Below are 27,195 nucleotides of genomic sequence, written 5' to 3' on the forward strand. Positions count from 1 at the left end.
TTTATTCAGGTCATCCCTGGAGACCAGCACCTATGAATGGTGGGTTTAGCACATTAGCTTCCCATTGTACTTTTATTGCTTATTTTACTTCTTATGTTGAATTTTACTTTTATTACAGTATTTTGTATTTTGTCTATGGAAATCAGATGGGAATATAATAAAATACAATATAGGAAATAAAAAAGCAATACAAATACAACATATACAAATACAATCTAGCAACAGCTCATTACAGTTGCTACAACAAGCTAAAAGATCATTAGGTGGTTCACGAAGACACTCAGCTATTTGGCAGTGATCAGTCTTGGTGCAGGGGGTGGAAAGAGTTTGAGAAGAACCTTTTTGTGCTTATCAACAATGTCTGAGTGCTCTTACAGCTGCTGCATTTAACTTCTAAACACAAGGTGGTGCAATTGCACAGGCAGTAGAAATCAGAGCTGCTGCGCCGTGCCAGAAAGCTGTGACCATTAGAAGAAAGGAATCTGAAAAAAGGGTAGCAGCTCTTGATTGCAACAAAATCTGCAGAATCTGTAGGAGGCAAGCACTGCTGCATCTACTTCATGAAACAAGGACAACAAAGGGATCTCATAACAGAGAAAAGGGCAATTCTGGCAACTGCTTTACAAAGAGGCACCTTGGATTCCAATCTGCCTTGAGAACAAAGCTGGGAAAGAAAATGAAAACCCTCCATTATAGCAGGCAAGTTTGTCTCTTCTTTATCTGTCTCTGTACCTGTGGTGTGGTGTGTGAGTCCTTCCGCTATTCAGTGCCTGAGGAAAAGAAAAGTGGGTCTCTGGTGGCTAATCTGCTGAAAGATTTGAAAATGGAGGTAAAGGAGCTGTCTGCTCGGAGAGCGCAGCTGCTTTCTAAGACTGCCAAGCAGTATTTTGAGCTGGATCCCCAGTCTGGGGATGTGATAATAAAAGATAAAATAGACCGGGAGTCCCTGTGTGTTCAGAATGACCCTTGTGTTCTGCTTTGTGAAATGGTGCTGGAAAAGCCATGGCAGCTGCACAGAATTGAGATTCAAATAGAAGACGTGAATGATAATTCCCCCAGATTCTCTGAAAAACAATTTGTCTTGGAAATACCTGAGCAGACACCCACAAATACCCGATTCATTTTGGAAAAAGCTCAAGATTCAGACAAAGGACAAAATGCTGTTCAGAACTATACTCTTAGTCCAAATGAACATTTTAGACTGGATGTGGAAAGTCACACTGATGGTAGCAAATATGCAGAACTGGTATTAGAAAAGCCTTTGGACCGTGAGGAGAAGCCACAGGTTGCATTAATGCTGTCAGCTGTTGATGGAGGGATCCCAAGAAGAAGCGGAAGTACACAAATTATTGTTCGGGTTCTGGACACCAATGACAATGCTCCTCACTTTAATAAATCTGTATATAATGTTCAACTACTGGAAAACCTTCCACCAGGTACACTGGTCACCAAAGTTGAAGCCACAGACAGGGATCTTGGTTCCTACGCACATATCACTTATTCATTCAGCCAAGGGTCAGAAAATGTGTTGAGAATGTTCAAGTTAAATAAACACACCGGGGAGCTTACTACTGCGGCAACAATCGATTATGAAGAAAACACAAATTATGAGATGAACATCAGAGCTACAGATGGAGGGGGCCTTTCTGCTTACTGCAAAGTCATTGTAGAGATTGAGGATGAGAACGACAATGCTCCAGAGATTACCATCACATCCATCACCAGTCCCTTACCTGAGGACTCTCCCCCAGACACAGTGGTGGCCCTCTTCAGTGTCACAGATGTGGACTCTGGAGACAGTGGCAGAACTGCCTGCACCACTGAAGTAAACCTGCCATTTGTGCTCAAACCCACCGAGAACAACTATTACCGGCTGGTGACCCAACAGCCACTGGACAGAGAACAAGCCTCTGAGTATAACATCACCATCACAGCCACGGACAGGGGCTCCCCCAGACTCACTTCCACAAGAATACTTCATGTTGAAGTGTCAGATGTCAATGACAACCCTCCAGTGTTTGAAAAGCCATTCTATGAAATGCAGTTAAGGGAAAACAATATTCCTGGTCTTCTGATCAATTCAGTCCATGCTGTTGATCTGGACACAGCGCAGAATGCCAAAGTGACCTACTCGCTTTTTCCTGGGAAGGTCAATGATGGCCCCACATCCTCTTACATCTCCATCAACTCTGAAACGGGGAACCTGTATGCCATCCGGTCTCTGGATTATGAGGAAGTAAAAGATTTCCAGGTGACGGTGAGGGCTGTGGATTCAGGTTCCCCTCCACTGAGCTCAGAAGTTCCCATCCGCGTTCAGGTCGTGGATGAAAATGACAATGCCCCCTTCATCCTCTACCCTCTCCAGAATGGCACTTCCCCCTCAAATGACCTGGTTCCCCGAGGGGCAGAGACTGGCTACCTGGTCACCAAGGTGGTGGCTGTGGACAGGGATTCTGGCCAGAACTCTTGGCTTTCCTACCAGCTGCTGAAGGCCACAGAACCGGGTCTGTTCACGGTGGGGGCCCAGAATGGAGAAGTGACCACCCTCAGGCCGGTCAGCAACCGAGACAGCTTCAAGCAGAATCTGATTGTGGTGGTCCGAGACAACGGCCATCCTCCCCAGTCCACCTCTGCCACGCTCAGAATCCTGCTAGTGGACAGCTTCTCTGACCCTTATCTGAAAAGTGTGGCTCTCCCAAAGGAGGAAACCGTGGAGGAGGAAGACCCCAGCCTGACGATGTATCTGATCATCTGCCTGGCTGCCATCTCATGCATCTTTCTCATTTCTGTTGTGGCGTTTGTTGTCATCAAGTTGCAGAAACGTGAAAAGTTCATAGGAACCTACAACTCTGCAGCCAATTTCCCGGTGGGACCTGATTCCCAGGAGAACTCTGCGGATTCTGGTGCTGGATCTCTATCCCAGGCTTACAACTATGAGGTGTGCTTAGCTGGTGGGTCTCTGAACAGCGAGTTCCGGTTTCTCAGGCCCCTGTTTCCTGTTTTCTCTGTGGAGCCTCCTAACACTCAGCTGAATCCAAGGAGTTCCAGTGGGTCCCAAGAAGTGCCTTGTAATGAAGAAGAAACGCGTCTGAGATGTCAGGTGAGGATAATTAGTATAATATGATTATATTCTGAATGAATAAAAATAATTATATTCAATCAATGATACTTGGTTGATGACTTAAGCTCACTGAAAGAACAGGATACGTGGAAATGTAAGTAAGGTTTGAAATGTAGTGTACTTATCAATTTATTTTTTTCCTATTTATTGGTATGATTAAGAAAATTATTATCGCATGTACACATGAGCTAACAGTTAAATGAGCATGAATCTAAACTCAATTTTCACTGGGCTGGTATTAAATAGACTTTATAGGCTATTAATGCATTTTTCTTAGATGAACCACAAGGTGGCATTATTGGCAAGCACATTATTTTTTATTCACAATATTGCATTGTAGCAGCACTGAGGGGAAGCTATGAACAGACAAAACTGAACTAGAGAGGTGCAGGCTCCTTTTCTAGAAAGGAAATACAAAATTCAAGGGAGCAAGCATTGACCACGACAGGGGGAAAAAGAAACAATTTACACAACAGCACAGGGAGCCACTGGAGAAAACCTAAAGATTGGTCTTTTGGCCAGAACCTATATATCTTATCAAGAAGGGAGAGAAACCATGAAAGACTGCATCAGGAACAGGCAAGGTCTGTATCTCTTCATCTTATTCTCTGTGTCTAGAGTGATGTGTATCTCAATACGTTATTCTGTGCCTGAAGAAAAGAAAAGTGGATTTCTGGTGGCTAATATGCTGAAGGATTTGAAACTGGGAACAGGGGAGCTCTCTGCTCGCAGAGCCCAGCTAGTGTCCGAAAGCACAAAGCAATATTTCCACCTTGATACCCACACTGGGAATCTGCTGATAAATGATAAAGTAGACAGGGAAGCTTTGTGTGGTGAGACTGATCCTTGCTTGCTGCTCTCTGAAATTGTGCTTCAAAACCCCTTAAAGATCTACAGTATAGAAATGGAGATAAAAGATGTAAATGACAATACTCCCAAATTCTCAAAAAAGGAATTCAAGATAGATATTCCAGAGAATGTCCCTATCAATACCCAATTCCCTTTGGAATCTGCACAAGATACAGATTTGGATAAAAATAGCATCCAAAACTACACTCTCAGTTCCAATGAGCATTTCTGGCTCCAAGTAAAAAGTGATGAAAGTGGAAACAAATATTTGGACCTTGTTTTGGTGAAACCTCTAGATAGGGAAGAAGCAGCGGAGTTTGGACTGACTCTCACAGCTGTGGATGGAGGGGAGCCACAGAGAACAGGCACAGTTCAGATAAATATCAAGGTTTTGGACATCAATGATAATTTCCCTCAGTTTACTCATTCTGAATATAAAGTAAGGTTAAAGGAAAACAGCCCTAGGGACACCCTGGTCTCCAAAGTAGAAGCCAGAGATTCAGATTTTGGTTCAAATGCACGAATAACATACTCATTTGATCGGGTACCTGAAAAAATACACCGTTGCTTCCACTTAAATGATCTCACTGGGGAAATAACTGTTTTGGGACAAATAGATTATGAAAAAGAAACCAGCTACAGCATGAGCATCAGGGCAACAGATGGAGGGGGTCTTTCAGGTCACTGCAAGGTCCTGGTAGAGATTGAAGACGTGAATGACAATGTCCCTGAAGTGTCCGTCATATCCATCACTAGTCCTTTGGCAGAGGATTCTCCCCTGGAGACACTTGTGGCTCTCTTCAGTGTCGCAGACCGAGACTCCGGAGACAATGGCAGAACCGTGTGCTCTGCGGAGGCGAACCTTCCTTTTATGTTAAAACCCACTATGAATAACTATTACCAGCTTGTGGTCCAAAGTCCCTTGGACAGAGAGAAGGTCTCAGAGTATAATATCACCATCACAGCCGTTGACCAGGGCTCCCCCAAGCTCACTTCAACAAGAATTCTTAACGTTCAGATCTCTGATGTCAACGACAACCCTCCAGTATTTGAAAAGTCTTCATGTGAAATGCAGATACGGGAAAACAATATTCCAGGACTGCTCATTGGCTCAGTCCGTGCTGCTGATCTGGACACCGAGAAGAATGCCAAGGTCACCTACTCCCTTTTGGCTGGGAAGGTCACTGATGGCCTTGTGGCCTCTTACATCTCGGTCAACTCTGAAAGCGGAAATCTGTATGCCCTCCGATCTCTGGATTACGAGCAGATCAAAGATTTCACAGTGACGGTGAGGGCTACAGATGGAGGGTCTCCTCCCCTCAGCTCTGAAGTTACTGTCCGAGTCGTAATCCTAGACGAAAACGACAACGCTCCCTTCTTCCTCTACCCTCTTCAGAACAGCACATCCCCCTGCAATGAGCTGGTGCCCAAGTCGGTGGAGGCCGGCTACCTGGTCACCAAGGTGGTGGCTGTGGATGGAGATTCTGGCCAGAACTCGTGGCTTTCCTATGAGCTGCTGAAGGCCACAGACCCTGGTCTTTTCAGCATAGGAGCCCAGAATGGGGAAGTGAGAACCAGGAGAGCCCTGAGCGAGCGAGACACCAGCAAGCAGAGACTCCTGATAGTGGTCAGGGACAACGGGCTCCCTCCCCAGAGCAGCACTGCCATGCTCCATGTCCTTCCCGTGGGTGGCTTTTCGGATCCTTATATGAAGGCTGTGGAGGTCAGTAAAGAGGAGCACGAAGAAGATGGGAGCTTGACCTTGTACTTGGTGATCTGCCTGGCTGCCGTCTCCTTTGTGTTCCTTGTTTGCATTGTTTCCTTTGCTGCCATCAAGATCTGCAGGAGGGATCCCAGGGAAAGTTTTATCGCTGCCCCTCCTCACTTCCCACCTGCCAGACCCGACATCCCAGAGAACTGTGGCGATTCTCAGAGCGGGTCTCTTTCCAGGAGTTACCACTATGATGTGTGCTTAACCGGTGGGTCCTTGAGCAGCGAGTTCAGGTTCCTCAGGCCCCTCATTCCTGTTTTTTCTGTGGGGGACCCAAACCTCAATGTGAACCAGACCCCTCCTTCTGCTTCCCAAGATATTCCTGACCAGGCGGGGAAAACAGAATCAGGGAAAGAGGTGAGCAATTAGTAATTATAGTCGAAGAAAGCATATTACATCATAAGTGACTTTTCTTATCTGTTTCTTCACATCATCCTAATTTGGTTCAGTCTTTATGTTGCAGTTTGTAAATTTTAAAATTCATCTTTTATAGCCATTTAATAATATTTGTTCTTGCCTTTCTTTTTTAACCCACGTACTCTCTTCACTTGGAGTTATTTTAGTTCCCTTGAACCTCTCTTTGATCTTCTGTTATTTTTTCCCCCCAGGGCATTATTGTTTTTACTTCTCTGTAGAACAGGGGTTGGGGACCTTCCAGTCAAGGACCACATTCTTCTCTGGCCAACTCTCCAAGGCCAAAGTGGGTAGGACTAATATCCAAATACGTAGGACCAAGTGACCTAGAACCCAATGATTTCTCCATTTCTCTCCTGAACATCAGTCTTATGATCCCACCTTTTCTGAATGCTTACAAGCTTCTCTTAAACTTTAAAAACTCTTGCCTTGTTTACTAGGAAAGTGCAGTAACATCTCTCTCAATCCTAGAACTGTGCCAGAAATTCAGACATTTTTTTTAAAGTGTTTCAGTTCTTCCAAACTGTCAATATCTAGAATTTAATTGGTTGACCTCACTGCCTACTTGATATCAAAGAAGATATTTAATTTATATCTGGTTAATGAAGAATCTGACCACATCTAATAACCTGATATGAAAAGGAAAATATTAAATTTAGGTATTAAGATATAAAGGAAGTTTCTAGATTACACTTACTTTTTAACCAGATTAATTTATGAATTAATGCTTTGTTTCTGTAATTGATTTAAGCTTCTGCATGTTACTAGCAGTGCTTGGAAAGTTCTACTTTATCCTGTCCAAAAAGGGATTAGTTCTAGTTCCAGTTTGTCCCTTTACAAAATGAATTTGTCCAGTTCAAGTCCCAATTCAGTCTCAACATGTTTTCAGCATTCTTAATGTCACAAGCTGCTGTTCTTAAGTAAAAGGTTCAGAAGTATATCACACAGGTAATAAGTTGCTTGAAAGACAGAATGTCTAAGGGTGAAGCTGTATCCATAATTGTATTTCCATAAAAGAAAAGGCTTGCCTTAATCAATATTTGTAAGATAGACATACTGTATACTAAAGGTGCTAGCCATAATTTGCTTTATTCCCATTGCTGTACCTCTCACTGCAGGCTGTTCCTGTTGAAAGAAAGCAAAGATTGAGATAATGCCTCCCGATTCCTTCCTTCTGATTGCATAGCAACGTAACAAAGTGACCTTAGCAATTGCAACACCTCCATATCTGCCTAATAAACCCTAGAACATTCCCTCAACATTTTGCTTTATAGATGACTAAGTTACTGACTTCTTCTTTAAAAAAAAACAACACAAAAAACAAAGTAGCAGTCTAAGACTCAGGACTTTAAGCAGCTCTGCTCCAACTCCAGACACCTTGTTAATGACACAATCAAGGGTGTGAAAATCTCACCCAAATCACCCACGAACACCTCAGAATTTGTGCTTCATGCAGAGCCAACATACAGCTCTAGTGGTTAGTCATTCTCTCTTAATTTCTAAAGTAGTTTTTTGTGGGGTAGGGTTCCAGTCACATATACCTCTAGGATGTTTGAATCTAGATAGCACATGAAGGGGTTAAACCATAGAGTAAGCTTTCCTGCCAGGCTTTGCCTACGTCATCACTGCTCACCTTGAGAGGAAATGGGTCAATAAGCCTTTGTTGTAAGGAGGTCATTCTACCCTCATGGTTTTAACCAGCCTTTTTTGTTTCATACCAGAACAGAGGCTCAAACTAGTGTTTTTGTCTATCAATATTTAGAAACTTGTACCTTTTATAGCTAAGCAATGTTTTAACTGATTGTGCATCTTTTCTGGCTGCTGTATGGAAAAACACATGAATCTGACCTCTGAAGAGTTTTGCTAGTAAACCATGTTATGGCTTGCAAAGCATGTGGTTGATATGCTAGGGAAATGGGATACAGTGAAAAGAACTTTGAAAACTGGGCATTTGGGGACTTACTTGAAGGGCACATTTTAAGGTTTACCTTAAATTTCCATGTTTTTCTCTGCTGCTTGTTGTGTGATGTTAAATCTCTGCTGAGGTTTCTCTCACCAAAGAGTGCTTGCCCAGAACTGGGGTCTTGGCTTCTAGGATTCCAACATTTTTAAAGGATCTTTAGCTGTTCCTGAAAAGTAGATGTGGTACAGGCATTTTCCTGGGCAACCTCCACCAGAATGCTTTACTCTGCAGAAGGACCCAACCCCTTCTGAGAGCAAAATAAAGTCGAAGTAGAAGCCTTTAGCTTCCTGTACAATGAAGTTGGGGTCACTTTGACACCTGCACCATAACAATTTTAAATTCAATTGAAAGCTCTCCCAAGACAATGGAGAGCTCATTCTGACCATTACCAATGGCTCCCAGGTGGTCTTTTTGGAGAACCAGTGCTATGATGTGTTTAGAACAGCACACTGCAGCATAATGCCCCCTTTTCTAAAAAAGCCAATGCAATTCTGGGCTGCATCAATAGGAGTATAGCATCTAGATCAAGGGAAGTAATAGTGCCACTGTATTCTGCTCTGGTCAGACCTCACCTGGAGTACTGTGTCCAGTTCTGGGCACCACAGTTCAAGAAGGACACTGACAAACTGGAACGTGTCCAGAGGAGGGCAACCAAAATGGTCAAAGGCCTGGAAACGATGCCTTATGAGGAACGGCTAAGGGAGCTGGGCATGTTTAGCCTGGAGAAGAGGAGGTTAAGGGGTGATATGATAGCCATGTTCAAATATATAAAAGGATGTCACATAGAGGAGGGAGAAAGGTTGTTTTCTGCTGCTCCAGAGAAACGGACACAGAGCAATGGATCCAAACTACAAGAAAGAAGATTCCACCTAAACATTAGGAAGAACTTCCTGACAGTAAGAGCTGTTTGACAGTGGAATTTGCTGCCAAGGAGTGTGGTGGAGTCTCCTTCTTTGGAGGTCTTTAAGCAGAGGCTTGGCAACCATATGTCAGGAGTGCTCTGATGGTGTTTCCTGCTTGGCAGGGGGTTGGACTCGATGGCCCTTGTGGTCTCTTCCAACTCTATGATTCTATGATTGTCTTCTTGCTGTACGGTGACTTGCCACACTAAGGGCAGTCTTTGGGTTACCTGCTGTATTCCTTCCCTTTGCCAGGTTAACATCACATGAGTTAGTTTGTAGTGTCTAGGTCTGCAACCTCCTGCTGACTCCCAAGTTTTCTTTCTCTGACCATCCTGCTTGTGAGAGTGGAATTAGACCGGCTCAAAAATTACTTTGCAATGAGGTAAAAAGTGCTTCTCTAGCTCTTCTTTGTCTGTTTTAAAACAGTTTCATCTGGACATTTGTGAGTCTCCTTGGAAGGATTATATTTCCTACTGCTGGCTCCATAGTGCACAAAAGAGTGTTTACTTGCTGTTCCTGTGTCCAGATGTCTGGAAGAACCTTTGGAATCTGCTTATCTAAAGTGGCCAGCCTTCAGAGTGCTGGAAATCAAATTATTTGTGCAATGTGGAAATCAACCAGGGATGGAGTAGCCCTGTTCAGAGGGGTCATAGATGGCTTGGACTCACCTTTATGGGTCATTGTAGACTCTCTTAGTTCCAGGTCTCGCCTCTCCCTCTGTTTTCTTTCCTCCTTTTCTGGAGTGATACCCCATCAGTAGCTGCACCAGCAGAGCCTTCCTGCAGGTACTCTTGGTTTCCAGGCCTCTCTTTCGCCTGTTATTTTGAGAGATAAACACTGTGGCTGCAGTAGGTGGGCCTCCTAGTATTCTCTGAGTGTTAACCTGTGACTACCTTTCTGTTTTGTGAGGCTGTCAGAACACTGCAGGGAACATAGATAGTCTCCATTCTGACACCATGTGGGATTGACAGAGCACCAGGTAAAGCATGACTAACTTAAATTTCCTGCTTGCGACCTCTACCCTCCTTGCACGGTGCCACCCATATATACAGCTAACACCCCCATATCTATTGGGACTGGTAGGGCAGAAGGCAGGGAGACCAACAGTAGGTGGAGCCAGAACTAATGATAGCAAGATCCAGACTCCATTCTGAGGTCTGCAAGGGCAACACTGAAACTAAGTGGGGAGAATGTGAGGAGCAGTGCCACCTCCAGAACTGGTAGTATGTAAGAATCAAGACAGAGAGATGGATGGGACAGTACCTCATTTGCCTTAACACGCCAGCCTCCATTATTGGCAATTGTTTGTATTTTTCAGATATTGTCTCATTAATGTGTGAAATGTATCCAGAGGTTAGTTTACATTATCTGGCTTTAGTTGAGTGATGGCCTGAGCTGTGTGCAAAATTCCATGTTCATATAATGAATTTGTATACACATTCCATATCTTCCAGTTAATATGGGGTCAATGTTATTTATTCACCTTCACAAACAGGCTCACATTAACGGCAAACCCCAAGATCTGCATCCATATCTTTCTCTATAAGGAACTTTGTATAGATATTAATAGTAAGGCGTGAGGAACAGCTAACTGACAAAGATTGCAGTTATATGTGTTTCAAACACAAGATGGTGCCATTGCACAGCACATATTCTTAAAGAAAAGATTAATGTTTGGAAAGCATAGACAAGGGCAAAACAATCTGGAAGCAAAAGAGATACAGTTCTTCATTGCAAAAAAATCAGGAGGAGGGAGACAGCAGTATGCATTTTCAGGAATAAATACAGCAAAGGGATACAGCTAAGTACAACAACATATTTTTCTGTTGTTCAATCTGTCTTGAGTGAATCTGGAACAATGGAAATGAATAACTGGAACAGGCAAGTGACTTTTTTCTTTCTGTCTCTCTGCATGTATGGGGCAATATGCAATTCCATCCAATATTCAGTGCCAGAGGAAAGGAAAACAGGGTCTCTGGTGGCTAATGTGCTGAAAGATTTGAAAGTGGATGTAAAGAACCTTTCTGCTCGGAGAGCCCGGCTGGTTTCTAAGAGCACCAAGCAGTATTTCCAGCTGGATCCCCATTCTGGGGATTTGATATTAAAGGATAGAATAGATCGAGAGGCTCTCTGTGGTCAGAATGACCATTGTGTTCTGCTCTCTGAAATTGTGCTAGAAGATCCATTGAAGCTATATATAATTGAAGTTCAAATAGAGGATGTGAATGATAATTCCCCCAAATTCTCTAAAGATCAATTTATTTTTGAAATACCTGAGCAAACTCACATAAATACTGTATTCCCTTTGGAGAGAGCTCAAGATTCAGACAAAGGAAAAAATACTATTCAGAATTACACGCTTAGTCCTAATAAGTATTTTAGGTTGGATGTGCAGAGTCACAGTGATGGTACTAAATATGCAGACCTAGTACTGGAGAAACCATTAGACCGTGAGGTGGAAGCACAGCTTTTCCTAATTCTGTCAGCTGCTGATGGAGGAATACCCCACAAAACTGGAACAGCACAAATCATCATAGATGTTCTGGACAACAATGATAATGCTCCTCTATTTAATAAATCCGTGTACCAGGAAAAACTGATGGAAAACAGCCCATTGGGTACATTAGTCACAAGAGTTGAAGCCAGAGACAAGGATATTGGTTCCAATGCTGAAATCACTTACTCATTTAGCCAAGTGCCAGAAAATGTGCAGAGATCATTCAGGTTAAATAAAAATACTGGGGAACTTACTATCTCAGGTATAATTGATTATGAAGAAAGCTCAAATTATGAAATAAAAATCAGAGCTACAGATGGAGGGGGCCTTTCTGCTTACTGTAAAGTTATTGTAGAGATTGAGGATGAGAACGACAATGCTCCAGAGATTACCATCACATCCATCACCAGTCCCTTACCTGAAGACTCTCCCCCAGACACAGTGGTGGCCCTCTTCAGTGTCACAGATGTGGACTCTGGAGACAGTGGCAGAACTGCCTGCACCACTGAAGTAAACCTGCCATTTGTACTAAGACCGACGGAGAACAACTATTACCAGCTGGTAACCCAACAGCCACTGGACAGAGAACAAGCCTCTGAGTATAACATCACCATCACAGCCACAGACAGGGGCTCTCCCAGACTCACTTCCACAAGAATACTTCATGTTCAAATCTCAGATGTCAATGACAACCCTCCAGCGTTTGAAAAGCCATTCTATGAAATGCAGTTAAGAGAAAACAATATTCCAGGTCTTCTGATCAATTCGGTCCATGCTGTTGATCTGGACACAGCGCAGAATGCCAAAGTGACCTACTCGCTTTTGCCTGGGAAGGTCAATGATGGCCCCACATCCTCTTACATCTCCATCAACTCTGAAACGGGGAACCTGTATGCCATCCGGTCTCTGGATTATGAGGAAGTAAAAGATTTCCAGGTGACGGTGAGGGCTGTGGATTCAGGTTCCCCTCCACTGAGCTCAGAAGTTCCCATCCGCGTTCAGGTTGTGGATGAAAATGACAATGCCCCCTTCATCCTCTACCCTCTCCAGAATGGCACTTCCCCCTCAAATGACCTGGTTCCCCGAGGGGCAGAGACTGGCTACCTGGTCACCAAGGTGGTGGCTGTGGACAGGGATTCTGCGCAGAACTCTTGGCTTTCCTACCAGCTGCTGAAGGCCACAGAACCGGGTCTGTTCACGGTGGGGGCCCAGAATGGAGAAGTGACCACCCTGAGGCCGGTCAGCAACCGAGACAGCTTCAAGCAGAATCTGATTGTGGTGGTCCGAGACAATGGCCAACCTCCCCAGTCCACCTCTGCCACGCTCAGAATCCTGCTAGTGGACGGCTTCTCTGACCCTTATCTGAAAAGTGTGGCTCTCCCAAAGGACGAAACAGTGGAGGAGGAAGACCCCAGCCTGACAATGTATTTGATCATCTGCCTGGCTGCCATCTCAAGCATCTTTCTCATTTCCGTAGTGGCGTTTGTTGTCATCAAGTTGCAGAAACGTGAAAAGTTCATAGGAACCTACAACTCCGCAGCCAATTTCCCGGTGGGACCTGATTCCCAGGAGAACTCTGTGGATCCTGGTGCTGGATCTCTATCCCAGGCTTACAACTATGAGGTGTGCTTAGCTGGTGGGTCTCTGAACAGCGAGTTCAGGTTTCTCAGGCCCCTGTTTCCTGTTTTCTCTGTGGAGCCTCCTAACACTCAGCTGAATCCAAGGAGTTCCAATGATTCTGAAGGTGTAGCCGGTCATGCAGGTGAAAGTCAACATGGGGTTCAGGTGAGAACACTGTTGGGAATTTGTTTTCTAATATTTAATTTTTAAGGATGGGATTCAACAAAGTGCTAAGTGAGTTATGCTTGTGTGGAATGAGGTTCAGTCACACAATGAATGAATGAGTCTTCATTTGTGTCAGCCATCGGCCATAGCAATAAAACAATATGATACAGTGGTACCTCAGGTTACTAACACTTCAGGTTACAAACACCTCGGGTTACAAACTCCACTAACCCAGAAGTAGTACCTCAGGTTCTGAACTTTGCCCCAGGATGAGAATGGAAACCATGCGCCGGCGGCATGACGGCAGCAGGAGGCCCCATTAGTGAAAGCGCGCCTCAGGTTAAGAACTGTTTCGGGTTAAGAACGGACCTCCAGAACGAATTTAGTTCGTAACCTGAGGTACCACTGTATACAAAGAATAGAAATGAAAAGTCAATTATATAAAATACATTTTAGGGGTTTGGATCAATAGTCAAAACACTCACACAATATACTTCCCTCCTTTTGTTGCACTGCACATTCCCCAAACTTTTAATATTACATATATGGGAAAGACAAAAACCAGTTTACATGTCATTTGTGGAAATGGATTGCAGTATTTCGTTGCAGATTCTTCAAATATAATGTCTTTCCATTGACTACCAAACTTCATTAATCACATTTACCCAGAAATTCATTCTTTCCACTTCTGAAAATAACTCTTAGTTCGGGTATTTTACCTAAGGGAAGCCTTTTTGAAATGAGAGAATGCTTTAAGTTGGAGGCTTAATTTGCAAATCAATTGGGCTTTTGCTATATATGGCTTAAATAGGGTAGTAAATTGAGAATCCAATATATTCATCACTACATAGTAAATATTATTTCAGAGAAATGTAAGACAGATTGTGAATTAATGAAACTGGAATACATTATTGGCAATGAGACTTTTTTATGAATATATTCCGAATGCTCTGTGTAAATGATGTTCTTGCTAAAGGGGAGGAGAATATACAGTGAGTGGAAGAATGATAATTATGGGGAGTTATTGAAGATATGTCATTCCTTGGTGTGAATATGGGGATTAGACCATACAATAAATCTTCCGGAAGGAAGTCCCAATTTCCAACAGCACCATGGAAGACTAAAATTGGCTGAACAGAAACCGGGTAAGAGAACCATTTGGGAAACAAAAGATATATATTTTTTTAAATGGTGAGAGTTATGAAGCTAAAAACTCATTAATAAAGTATGGTGTAAGACTCAGAAGAATCATGAAAACAATTATGAGGAGTCATTCGTTTGGTGCTAAGGTGCGCAGTAACTAGAGCAGTAAGTTCACATCTTTCATTCAGCCATTTAAACTCCATGAGTGATACTGGAGAAAGTAGAGGCGTATAGAGATAGAACGAAAGTTGAAACTTCATCTAGATAACAAGAAAGTACTGTCAGCCAGGTAATCATATGATCCAGGATCATAACTTGTTTGTGATGGCATTGTGCTCCTCCCTCTTAGGAACCGGGGCCTATTTGGGAGGAGGCTCCTGGATCTCCAGGTGGCAGTCTGAGCAGGAGAACCTCTTCATTAACTCTGACCAGTGTGCCAGCCATGCCCCTTCTGGCAACAGTGACCCACGTCAAAGTAATACCCACATTAGACTGCTATAATGTGAATTAAACTGGGGCTGTCTTTGCAGAGCACTTGAAAACTTCAGTTGGCCCATAGAAAGCTGCCTTATACCAAGCCAGACCATTGGTCCCTCTAGCCCAGCATTGCAAACACTTTTTAGGGTTTCAGGAAGGAATCATTCCCTGCCATAGCGGTCAAAATATGGCTGATAAAATATGTTGAACATTGCTTGCATGCCTTAAGGGTTGTGTCCTCCCGTGCATATTTGCCTGCACATCTAGATCAGCTGCTATGCTCCATTTTCCTCCACCATCTAAGCCAAACCTTGGCTTAGCTGTAGATGATTTTTTTGGGTGATTGTTGGTAAGTAATTGTGGCGTAAGTCTCTTAGCTGGTGTGTTTAGTTTGAGCTGGGCTGCTTTCCTGATTTTGGATTTTATTCTTGTTTTATTGAAAATGTTGTGAGCTGCCTCATAGAAAAGTAGGGTACAGATTGTGTGAACAAGCTAACAACTATTTGTGTCACTCTAATGAAGGAAAGAAGGCTTGGGAATGGAGGTTAGTAGCAAATGTTAATGCTACAAAGCTGCTGCTGGACAAAAGGTATAGTTGTTTTTGGTATAATGAGTGCCCTGCTATGATCTCAGGCATTGTATTGAGTTTGTTCAAGCTGAAAAGAAACGGGATTGTCACCAAACTCATAGTACTACCATCCTTGGCAGTATAACGTTGTTGTATCGCACAGTCACAGTTCATATTTTGGGTTTTCAGAAAACGTTTGCTATGTTCCTATCTGGTAAGCATGGCATGTCATTACACTCTTCTTACTGCAGCTTAATGCCTTGGCAGCATTTATCTAATGAAAACCACATCAGCTTTCAGAAAATTACAATGCACTTTTTTATGTCCTTTGCAGGCCAGAGCATCTCTCTCTGAAGACACTGCTCCCAGATCTGGAGCCCCGGGTTGCATTGTTAATCAGGCAACTGGGGCAAATATAAACTGTGGTCAAAATGACTGGCTTACCTATCAATAGATGAGGACGACCAACTCCATCCATCTTTCTTTCTCTGAAGACAAATAACCAAATGATCAAGTCTCATGCAAGAAACTTGACCCCTGGCCTAAAAAAAAAATGGGTCCTCTGCCTAAAGGAGAAAGATACCAGGAAACTCTCTTGTGCAAGCAAATAGATAAGAACAAAAATGCTCTTGTGCTGTTCTCATTCATTTCGATGGAGCTTATGTAGGAGAATGTGTAGCTGGATTGTCCACATACATTGACCTAGTAGACAATTATATTTATGCTTTGTAGGATTTTACAATAGCCCACTGCTCTTTTGATCTAGCTGGTTAAAGAAATGTAGGTGACTTTATTGCATGCTCATTGTTGTAATTATTCCTTAGTTTGTTTTTATGCTAGCTTTGCTGCTTTCCTTCAAATATTTTCAATGGTTATAGCAATTTCTCAGAAATTCTGTTTGCTGGTTGTAATGCAGCTGTTAGTAGTATCCAGTAGCTTCATTTGAAGACCTAGCGAGACAAATGAATGAATATAATCAGTTAGGGGGGAGAAGTCTGGACATAGTCCACTGGGACATTGAAAGGAATGGGAGCTTTGTAAGAGAATATTTCTCCCATTTATTTCAGCAAAGCTTGCACATAGGACTTCCATTTCTCAGTGAATTTACACTTTATTTTCTAGTCATAGTTACACTGTGTGTGCACTTTCCTGTCTAAAGGCTCAATTCTACCGTTTCCTGTAGTTATATTTGTGTTAGCAACTTCTCTTTCATTGGCCTAGTTTGCACATAACACTGAACTAAATCTAGATGCTCACTTGATTATTATATCACAGAACAGTTAAAAGCACAAGCAAGAGCAGTCAAGCCTAGAGAACAGTTTGAATTTTTTGCCACTTGCAGCTCTGTAGTTTTTGGAAGAGGTCTGGGCTGACATGTAGCGCTTACATTGTGGTTAATACTAAGATATATAAACCAGCTACAAATTTTGGTTAATGAACCATAGTTAAACTGTTGAGCTGGGTTCACACATAACAGTCAGCTGCAGTTTAATGAACCATAAATTAATAAACCATAGCTTAGTGCTATGTGCAAACCAGGCTGTCGAGTCCACATACACACACTGCAAGTGTGCATACACATACATGTGCACATGTTTTCTCTGAAATTTAACTATTCCTGTTTTCCTGCAATTGATCCCCCAATCTGCGGCCAGTGTTAAAAATTGAGATATGAAAGCTAGGAGCTAAAAGGAACCTTAAACCTAGGTTATGGGCGCAACAATGAAATGTCTAGGTGTGCTTTTTTATAGGAAGAATACAAAACTGAAAATGAACTGCAGATAAAATATTATGTTCATTTTTCACATGGTCTAGTCCTTCTCTTGCCCAACCCCCTAATATTCTTAAGATAGTTTCTTCTCCAGTCTTCAGAGAGTAGCTGGAAGTAGGGAGACAGAAAAAAGGTCATATTTTCCTTCCACTCTGCAGTTTTAATCTGAAATCTTAGTCACAGAAGTGCACCCAGAGCTCTGAAACTGCTCGCGCTAATGAAATTCCCTGCCGCAAAATGTGCCTAGAAAAATGGGAGTTTCAAACACTGCGGCTGATGCTGAGAATTTTTTTGCAAGCTAATCAATACTTCTTTCCAGCAATGGGATAATGAAGCATACTGTATTTGAAAAGAACAATGTAAACTATGCTAAATCACATTATTTAAAGCTGGCCTTTAATGTTGGTTTATTTATGGTGTTTGGAACTACTCCGGTGGTAACTAGATGGACTTAACACCAAATTGATTCCAATCTCCATTCTCTACAGTGACAGGGACAATTTAGTGTTAAACCGAGCTGTCAGCCTATGATAAACTGCCACTGTAAACACTCTAAAACAGGAATTATAGATTATATTATAACAGTGTGGTTTCACAGTTATGTGGTTATGTAGTTGTGCAGTTTGGAATAGAATTTTCAGTAAACCTTTGTGTTTTGGGAATTGTATTATATTCTTACAATGACAAAAATTCACAATAGTGAAGCATTTTTAAGTCTGTGGATGAAAGGAAGTGGCAAGTAGTCTTATAGTGAAACAGGATAGGAAAGAGTGCAATTTATATACAACTGGAATCAGCAGGGAAACAGATATAGAATGCACATATTTCTTTTATGCACTGTCAATGTCATCTTTTTGTTATGAGAGGATGAAAAAGATGCTGTGTACTTTTACATATTGTTTGCTAGATTTGAATATCATTTTTGTATGTTCATAAAATAATAAAATCACTTTCTAAAATCTATGGATGGAAATGCTTTGTGAAACAGGATCCCTGGGGTGGGGCAGCAAGCATCAGCAAGGCAAACTGCCAAGGCCACAAACCATAGCCTGCTTTACAGACCAGGCATGGGCCAGAGGGAGGAAATTCTCCCTGATCTGCTTTACCAACCAATTGTAGTTGCAATAATTTAGAGCCATTTCCTTTCAATAAACATTGGGATGGGAGTTTAGAGCAGTGTTCCCCAACCTTGGGCCTCCAGCTGTTTTTGGACTACAATTCCCATCATCCTTGACCACTGGTCTTGCTAGCGAGGGATGATGGGAGTTGTAGTCCAAAAACAGCTGGAGGCCCAAGGTTGGGGAACACTGGTTTAGAGGACACCTGGAGAATGAAGGCATTCTGTCAATTTCCCTCAGCTTGACTATATTATTCACTACTTGTATTACTAACTGCTGGGATACTTTATAGCTTACCCTGCTGCCTTTATAGCTTACCCTGTATACACATACATACACTTTAAATAAAAAGCACAAAATTACAAGTGCACAGAATAAGATAAAACACAAAAAAGAAGGAAGTGAAAAGCCTTCAAACATTTGAAGACAGATATCATGTCCTCTTAATCTTCTCTTCTCCAGATTATATATACCTTCAAACTTTCACCATATAACTTGGTCTTCAAACAATCAAACATAAGAAGACAACAACAAAGTCACAGTTAAGTCCTTGGAACATTTCCCAGATTGCTACCTAGTCCCTTATCAGTCTCCTAATTTCTTGTGCTTTCCCTGATGCCTTTTAAGGTAATGTAACATAGCTTCTAAGTGTGAGGGTGTTAAAATAAGCTGAGACCACATTGGTTATGAAACAAATAAAGTGTTTAGAAAGACGGAGGGAAATATGGAGTTTTAAAAGAAAGATGTGTAATGCAAAAGTTACTGAAAACCACCCCCCTTGGAGCAAAATAGCAAAATAAAGCCACTTAAAGCACCATCTACTTTCCTGGGACTAAGCACTCCTTCAACTCACCAGACTCTCAGGAGAATCTTACTCCTAAGTAGCAGCCCTCTGTTTGCCTATCTCCCAGGCTTACAAAGATTTTCCTTTATTATGCTGGATTCCACATTGAACTAAAGAACCTCCACAATGGCTCCCCTTGTCAACCACAGGTTAAGAGATGTGCCAGTTCTAACATAAGGTATTCACTACCTTAATATTTAAGCCTTAGGATATTTGCTGGGTTTCCAAGTTAATTCCATAAGCCCCTCCAAAGAAGAGACAGGTAAAAATATACATTCCCAAACAAATAAAATATGCAGCAGCCCGTATAAGTAAGGATCGTGCCATCAGTTTCGGAAAGCAAAGTTTATTTCATTTTCTGGTTTGACATGTGAATTCTTTGATTAAAGCCATTTTCCAGACACACCTATGAGTTTAGGAATATACCCTCCAGAGTCCACCATTTGTGTTCTGCTTCCAAGTACAGTATGTAGCCACTAGTAGGAGTATTAGATCTTTAAACCACACATCTTGATTAGGACTATCAGAAAAGTTTAACACAGCTAAAACTGGTGCCATCTTCAAAGGTTAACCTGTGCTAAGAATAATCTCTGAAAATACACTTGACGAAAAGATTTGTTCCACTGGACAGTGCCATCACATATGAAGGTAAGTCCCAAGTTCACCACATAATCTCCTTCAATGTGAGCTTGCTGTATTAGTGATTCTGAAAAGTTTAATGGGAGTAAGACACCATTTAGGTATCAGTTTTAAAGAATTTCTCATATATGGACTGACAAGGAGCAAAAAGTTTTTTTTCACCCACAATTTCATCTTCTGTGGCTGCAATGTCTAGTTCACATAGTCTTGGTTCCCAACAAAAACATCATATTTCCCACAAAACCTCAGGTTGCCTGGGCTGCTATCCCCAGATCTAACAGGAAGTGCATTAATTGATTATACTGAAACCAGTTTTTAGTGCACTTCTGGGATCTGTTTCTCCTTGATAGGTAAGTTGTTTACACAGAAATAGTAAAGGCAAAGGGATTTAGCTGTAATAAGTTCCAGATCTTGAGAGCCACCTACAGGGACGGGTTAGAAAGTTGTAAGGAAATTGGTTCTCTTCGGAGAAATGGAATTGCTCTGTAAGATGGGTGCAATAACACTATCCCGACACAAGGTTTGCCATCTTCATTATTGATTAAGGAACATAAATGTCTAATCTGAACTGCATCAAAGTAAGGGCTGTAAATTTGGAATCTACAGAATCTGATTGTTGACTCTGGGCTTTTTACCCCCATGCATATATTTACTTGGCCAGATCTTAAATTGTTTGGGAGAGATCGAGGTTGGCCAGTTCTGGAACAGGTACAGGAATTTTAACAATAACATTATTCTAACAATTGCTAGGTGTCCAAGTCGATATAAATTCTGTTTTGTCCAATTCCTGAGCTCCTATTGCATTTGATTCAACAAGGGGCTTAACTAAAGGTAAAGGTAAAGGTACCCCTGCCCGTACGGGCCAGTCTTGACAGACTCTGGGGTTGTGCGCCCATCTCACTTAAGAGGCCAGGGGCCAGCGCTGTCCGGAGACACTTCCGGGTCACGTGGCCAGCGTGACAAAGCTGCATCTGGCGAGCCAGAGCTGCACACGGAAACGCTGTTTACCTTCCCGCTGGTAAGCGGTCCCTATTTATCTACTTGCACCCGGAGGTGCTTTCGAACTGCTAGGTTGGCAGGCGCTGGGACCGAGCAGCAGGAGCGCACCCCGCCGCAGGGATTCGAACCGCCGACCTTTCAATCGGCAAGTCCTAGGCGCTGAGGCTTTAACCCACAGCGCCAACTAGTCTTCTTTAAATATGATATCACCTTTTTCGGGCGCTACACAAATCCTGATATGGCAGATATGCCAATAAATGTTTGGGTATTTCCGACTTTTATCAGGATTTGAACTGTGCCCCAAGAAGGTTAAATATCAACCCGGTATTCTTCCCTTGTTTTGGGGGGAAACTAAAATTCATTTTCTTTCTCTTATTTGAATGTATTATTCATTTATTTCATTTGTATCCCACTTTCCTCCAAAGAACGCAAGGAGCTCATATATAGGTCTCTTCCTTCCTATCTTGCCTTCACAACAACCCTGTGAGGTAGGGTAGGCTGACAGACTGAGAATGGCCAAGGTCACACAGTGAGCTTCAAGGCCAAGTGGGGATTTGAACCTGCATCTCCCAGGTCCTAGTCTGACACTCTAACCACTGCACCACACTGGCTCTCAGAGAACAAATAGTAATACATAGGCAAGGTTAGGGTTAGGGCAATCCTATACATAAAAACCTGGTGTGAAGTTAAGCTGGGGTAAAATATGCCAGAGCCAAACTCCATTCTGAAGCATGTCTAAGCCTGGCGGAGGGAAAACAAGCCTTGAAAATGGGTTTTTGGGTTACATCACCCTCCTTGCCAACCTACTTTGCTAACCTGGGTTATCTGACCATTCTCAATGAGCTTAGGATCCAGCATAAGTCCTCCCCGGCTCCTCCCCCACTATGTCTACTTTTGAGGACTTAAACCAGCTTAAGATCTGTCTGGCTTGGCTCAGCTGCCTGGGTCCCAGCTGGTATCCAAACAAACCCCTGTGTTGCAAAGAGAACGCCAACAATGTCTAGGCAACATGATGACCATATACATACGTAATAGACAATCTCTATAGAATTCCTTCAAATAATAAAAACTTCAAAATGAAATCTTTAGTCTCAAAGTCTCTGAAAATCTTTAAATAAAGCGAGGTACCAAACTTTGTATGGTGGAAGACAAGCTGTGAAGCTTTGTGTATTCAACAATGATGTCCAATAAAAAGGTAAAGTGACCCCTGACCATTAGGTCCAGTCGTGGCTGACTCTGGGGTTGCGGCGCTCATCTCGCTTTATTGGCCGAGGGAGCCAGCGTACAACTTCCAGGTCATGTGACCAGCATGACTAAGCCGCTTTTGGTGAACCAGAGCAGCGCACAGAAACGCTGTTTACCTTCCCGCAGGAGCGGTACCTATTTATCTACTTGCACTTTGACGTGCTTTCGAACTGCTAGGTTGGCAGGAGCAGGAACTGAGCAACGGGAGCTCACCCTGACGTGGGGATTCGAACCGCCGACCTTCTGATCGGCAAGTCCTAGGCTCTGTGGTTTAACCCACAGCGCCACCCACGTCCCTATGATGTCCAATACTGAACAGTAATTCCAGATATTGGCTACTGTTTCATAGAATTCTTCATCAGCATGGTGGGTGGATATAGAATGCTTCATAAACCCATCTTATTTCGAATGAATGTATATAAATAATGTGGAACAGTGCTCATGTAATAATGTAGTCACTGCAGTCATGCATTGTACAACACTTAAAAATTCACTGTTTTACTAAGCATACTCCCCTTCTACAACTGATAATGAAAATAGAAAATTTAAAAAGATTGTTTACATAGTTCAAAATCTGTCCCCTCTCACTTGCTTTCTCCCAGTATTATATATATATATATATATATATATATAGAGAGAGAGAGAGAGAGAGAGAGAGAGAGCATGCTCAGTGTTTATTTTCAACACTCTGGGGCAAGCTATCTAGATCAGTGGGGTATAAATAATAAAATTATTATTATTATTATTATTATTATTATTACTGATGAAAAATAGGAACAATAGGGAAACATATTCAGAGGGCTAGTCATCTTAGCTTGTTGCAGAAAGAAACAACAGTTTTCTGGCCCAGTTCATCAGATGTAAGAAAACTTGAACATCATAGGCATGAAATTGGGAGATAGATCAGAACAATTAACATAACAGCATCTTTCCATAGGTTGACTTAAAAATTGTAAAGCAAATTGGTACACATGACTAGTTGCTATTTGATGTTCCTTAGGAATAGACTATTATCTAAAATTAATTGGGTTTTGCTTGAAGTCTCTCCCCCCCCCACCCCGAAAACACTGAGGAAGGACTAAAACTGGTGTAATTATTCATTGAACCTCTAAGTGTCGCTGTTTGCTCATAAGCCAAAAACTACAAATCCCTGTTCTGCTCTCATTCTTCAAACAATACACAAAGCTCACATTCGCGTTCAGCAAGTCTGGATTTGCAGGAGGAAATATCTAGGGAGCCTTTGGAACCTTTGTAAGGTCCAAACTGGACAATAAGGGCACAACAATCTGACAGTCTACCTGGAAATGGCTGGAAGGATTCTATGCTATCAAAAGAATAGTGTGCTTTGCTTTGTGCTGGCGATGGTCTGGGAGGCAGCTTCTGGGCAAATAAATTATTTGATTCCTGAGGAAATGGAGAGAGGTTCTTTTGTAGGAGATATTGCAAAGGATCTTGGACTGAGCGTAAAGGAGTTATCAAGTGGAGACACCAGGATAATTTCCAGAGGTATGAAGCAATATTTTTCACTTGATTTGAGAAATGGACATTTGTTCATCAAGGAGGTAATTGACAGGGAGCAGATTTGCCACCAGATAGAAAAATGTCTGTTAAATTTTGAGATTCTTGTGAAGGATAAAGTGAAGTTTTTTATGGCTAAAGTTGAAATAACTGATATTAATGACAACTCACCCAGCTTCCCTGTAGAAGAGTTTGAATTAACAATTGCTGAAAACTCGGGTCTTGGGGCAAGGTTTCTTTTACCAGCGGCTCAGGATCCAGATCTAGGGACGAATTCTCTCCAGAGCTACCATCTCAGTAGCAACAGACACTTTTCCTTGGACGTACAAACTGGAGTTGATGGGATCAAATATGCAGAACTAGTCCTTGAAAAGCTGTTAGATCGAGAAGAACAAAAAGTGCACCAACTAATTCTCACTGCTGCTGACAAAGGAGAACCTGCCAGGTCTGGTACGGTGCAAATCCGTGTCGCTGTTGCAGATGTAAATGACAATGCTCCTATTTTCAGTAAGTCTCTGTATGAAGCGGATGTTATGGAAAACATGCTTAAAGGGTCGCATGTGTTAATTCTGAATGCAACTGACCTTGATGAGGGAATAAACTCAAAGGTAATGTATTCATTCAGAAAAATTTCAGACAAAGCTTCCAAAATATTCCACTTGGATTCCGCAACAGGGCAGATATCAGTCATTGGGAATATTGACTTTGAAGAATCTATAGCACATGAAATGGAAGTCCAAGCACAAGATGGGGCTGGCTTGTCTACTCGCGCTAGAGTAGTCATAAGAGTCACGGATGCGAATGACAATCCACCAGAGATTGCAATTACACCACTTTTCAGCAAGGTTGAAGAAAGTTCTCCTCCAGGAACTGTAATAGGTCTTATAAATATAAATGATAGAGATGATGGGGAAAATGGAGAGGTCTCATGTTCTATACCAGCAGGACTTCCGTTTCTGTTGAAGAAAGCATTTGACAACTATTACAACTTGGAGATTGCAAGTGTCCTTGACAGGGAGAGGGTCTCAGAATATAACATCACAATAATAGCAAGTGACCAAGGGATTCCTTCTCTCTCAACAACTGCTTACTTCCCACTAGAAATATTAGATGAAAATGACAACCCACCCACCTTTAAAAATACAGCATTCACTTTTTATCTTGAGGAGAATAACCACAGAAGTGAATTCATTACTATTTTGAAGGCACATGACTCTGATTGTGAGGAAAATGGCAGACTAATTTACTCTATCATCGAAAGAGATATTGTGCAGCCCAATGCTAAGAAAGTCTACGCAGAAGTGAATTCCAATGAGATCAATGGGACTTACTCTCAAATAAGTGAGCATGAGACTAAAGTCAGAAATACCTTCCATCCTACCTACCTCTCAATTAACTCTGAAACAGGAGCAATCTATGCCCTACACTCCTTTGATTATGAAGAGATCAGGGAGATTAATTTCCTGGTCAAGGCTCAGGATGGAGGTTCTCCACCACTCAGCTCCAACGTCTCAGTGACTCTCTTCATCCTGGACCAGAATGACAATGCTCCCCAAATCCTTTACCCCTCCCCTCCCACTGACGGCTCCACAGGGATAGAGCTGGCCCCTCGCTCCTCTGAGCCAGGCTACCTGGTCACTAAGGTGGTGGCCGTGGATGCAGACTCTGGCCAGAATGCCTGGCTCTCCTACCAGCTGATCAAGGCCACCGAGCCAGGGCTCTTCACTCTGGGGCTCCACACGGGAGAGATCAGGACAGCCCGATTCTTTCTGGAGAAAGATGCCCTCAAGCAAAGCCTGGTGGTTTTAGTCAAGGACAATGGGCAGCCTCCAATGTTGGCTTCAGCCACTCTGACTGTGGTGCTGGCTGACACCATCCCTGCAGTCCTCTCAGACCTTAGCAGCATCTCAGTATCTGAAGACCCACAATCTGATGGTGAGCTCACTTCGTACCTGGTGACTGCAGTAGCTGCTGTCTCCTGCTTGTTCTTCACCTTTCTGCTTTTGTTACTAGCTTTTAGACTTTATAGGTGGAGAAACTCACAATTGTGTGACTCAGGATTTGGAAATTTCAATGGAGTACCTGTTTCACAGTTTGTGGGCATTGATGGTGTCCGGGCTTTTCTTCAGTCTTACTGCCCTGATGGCTCACTAACTACCTGCTCCCAAAACAATAAAATTGTTTTTCCAATTGGAAGTTGTACAGATATTCTCTCATCTCATCCAGCTGCCGATAATTTAGGTCCTTTATTAACTATGGAAGATCCAAGCACTGATACAGTACGACAAAACTCTGAGCAGGTGAGTTTCATTTTCTAAAATTAAGATTGCTCACATTTTCCAATGTACAAAGCAGAAACAAGTTGAATGTGATACAGTCTGCAGAGCTCATTGGGCACTGAGCTAAGAATTGTGCAAAGTGGATTTGTATTTATTTTATAAGTGTTTACCCATGTATTTTCAGTAATATCCCACCAAACATTAGTTGATTTGCACTTCATAAATTCAGAAAGTGAGTGGCATTATGCCCCCCCCCCCCGCTTTCTTTGCACTTTATTTGCTGTCTAGGGACCATGGCTGAATTTTTCAGTGGCAAGTAATGGGAAAGAAATGGGCATAAAGAAACAAATACTATATATTAGTGAACTGGGTTTAGTTAGTAGGTGGTTGTACCTTAGGTCAGGTCAGACCAGGCAATGACCAGAAGGCTATCCTGTCCTTTCCGGCTTGGGGGAAAGCAGTAGTACCTGGTGATTATGGGAGTGGGGAGCAGGTGGGCTTACTGAGCAAGGTCCTGCCCAAGAGCCCTCCAAAACCTGAAGCTGAGACTGACCACCAAACCTGAATCTACTTGCACTCCACTAGCCATTTGACAGCAATGCAACACAATATAAAAATGGATTCTTTCCCACTATGAAGAAGAAGAGTTTGGATTTGATATCCCACTTTATCACTACCCTAGGGAGTCTCAAAGCGGCTAACAATCTCCTTTCCCTTCCTCCCCCACAACAAACACTCTGTGAGGTGTGTGAGGCTGAGAGACTTCAGAGAAGTGTGACTAGCCCAAGGTCACCCAGCAGCTGCATGTGGAGGAGTGGGAATGCGAACCCGGTTCACCAGATTACAAGTCCACCACTCTTAACCACTACACCACACTGGCTATGATTCTTAAGATGAGATGCCTGTGCTTGGGTAGAAAGGACACTGAGGGAGGGAAGGGCAGATTGCTATTCACCCGGGTACTAGTGAATTTTATACCATCCTTGTTTGCCATGCCTTTCTGTTGGTGTACACTAAGGCTATGTAAACACTAGCAGCTTAAAACACAACGAGGTAGATTTTCCTAGCTACATTTCAAGTCACATTTGCACATTGCTTGCACACACCAGAGAGGGGACAGGGTCCAAGATGTCTTCACTGGTGCACTTTATCAATGGTACTGAAAGCTGCTGAGATATCACGCAAAAGAATCAAGGATTGTCATCCGTCAGAGAGACCAAGGCTTATTCAGTCCTGAACTCAGGCATCAACCAGACTGGAATGGATCCAGAAAATCATTCTCATCCAGGAAT

The 27,195-nt window shown here is 42.6% G+C and overlaps 1 protein-coding gene and 1 pseudogene across 2 annotated transcripts in view; both read left to right on the forward strand.

Annotated features, from left to right (window-relative positions):
- Positions 1–27,195, forward strand: part of LOC307219943 (protocadherin beta-16 pseudogene) — an 88,167-nt pseudogene that overhangs the window by 14,846 nt on the left and 46,126 nt on the right. The window lies entirely within an intron of this gene.
- On the forward strand, positions 710–18,224 carry LOC307219551 (uncharacterized protein). Its single transcript, XM_079982803.1, has 3 exons — positions 710–3,100; positions 3,561–6,098; positions 15,825–18,224. The coding sequence occupies exons 1-3, from the start codon at positions 824–826 to the stop codon at positions 15,942–15,944; spliced, it is 4,935 nt and encodes a 1,644-aa protein (XP_079838929.1). The 5' UTR covers positions 710–823; the 3' UTR covers positions 15,945–18,224.

This window comes from Podarcis cretensis (assembly GCF_951804945.1).
Source record: "Podarcis cretensis genome assembly, chromosome: 7".
Taxonomy (NCBI): Eukaryota; Metazoa; Chordata; class Lepidosauria; order Squamata; family Lacertidae; genus Podarcis; species Podarcis cretensis.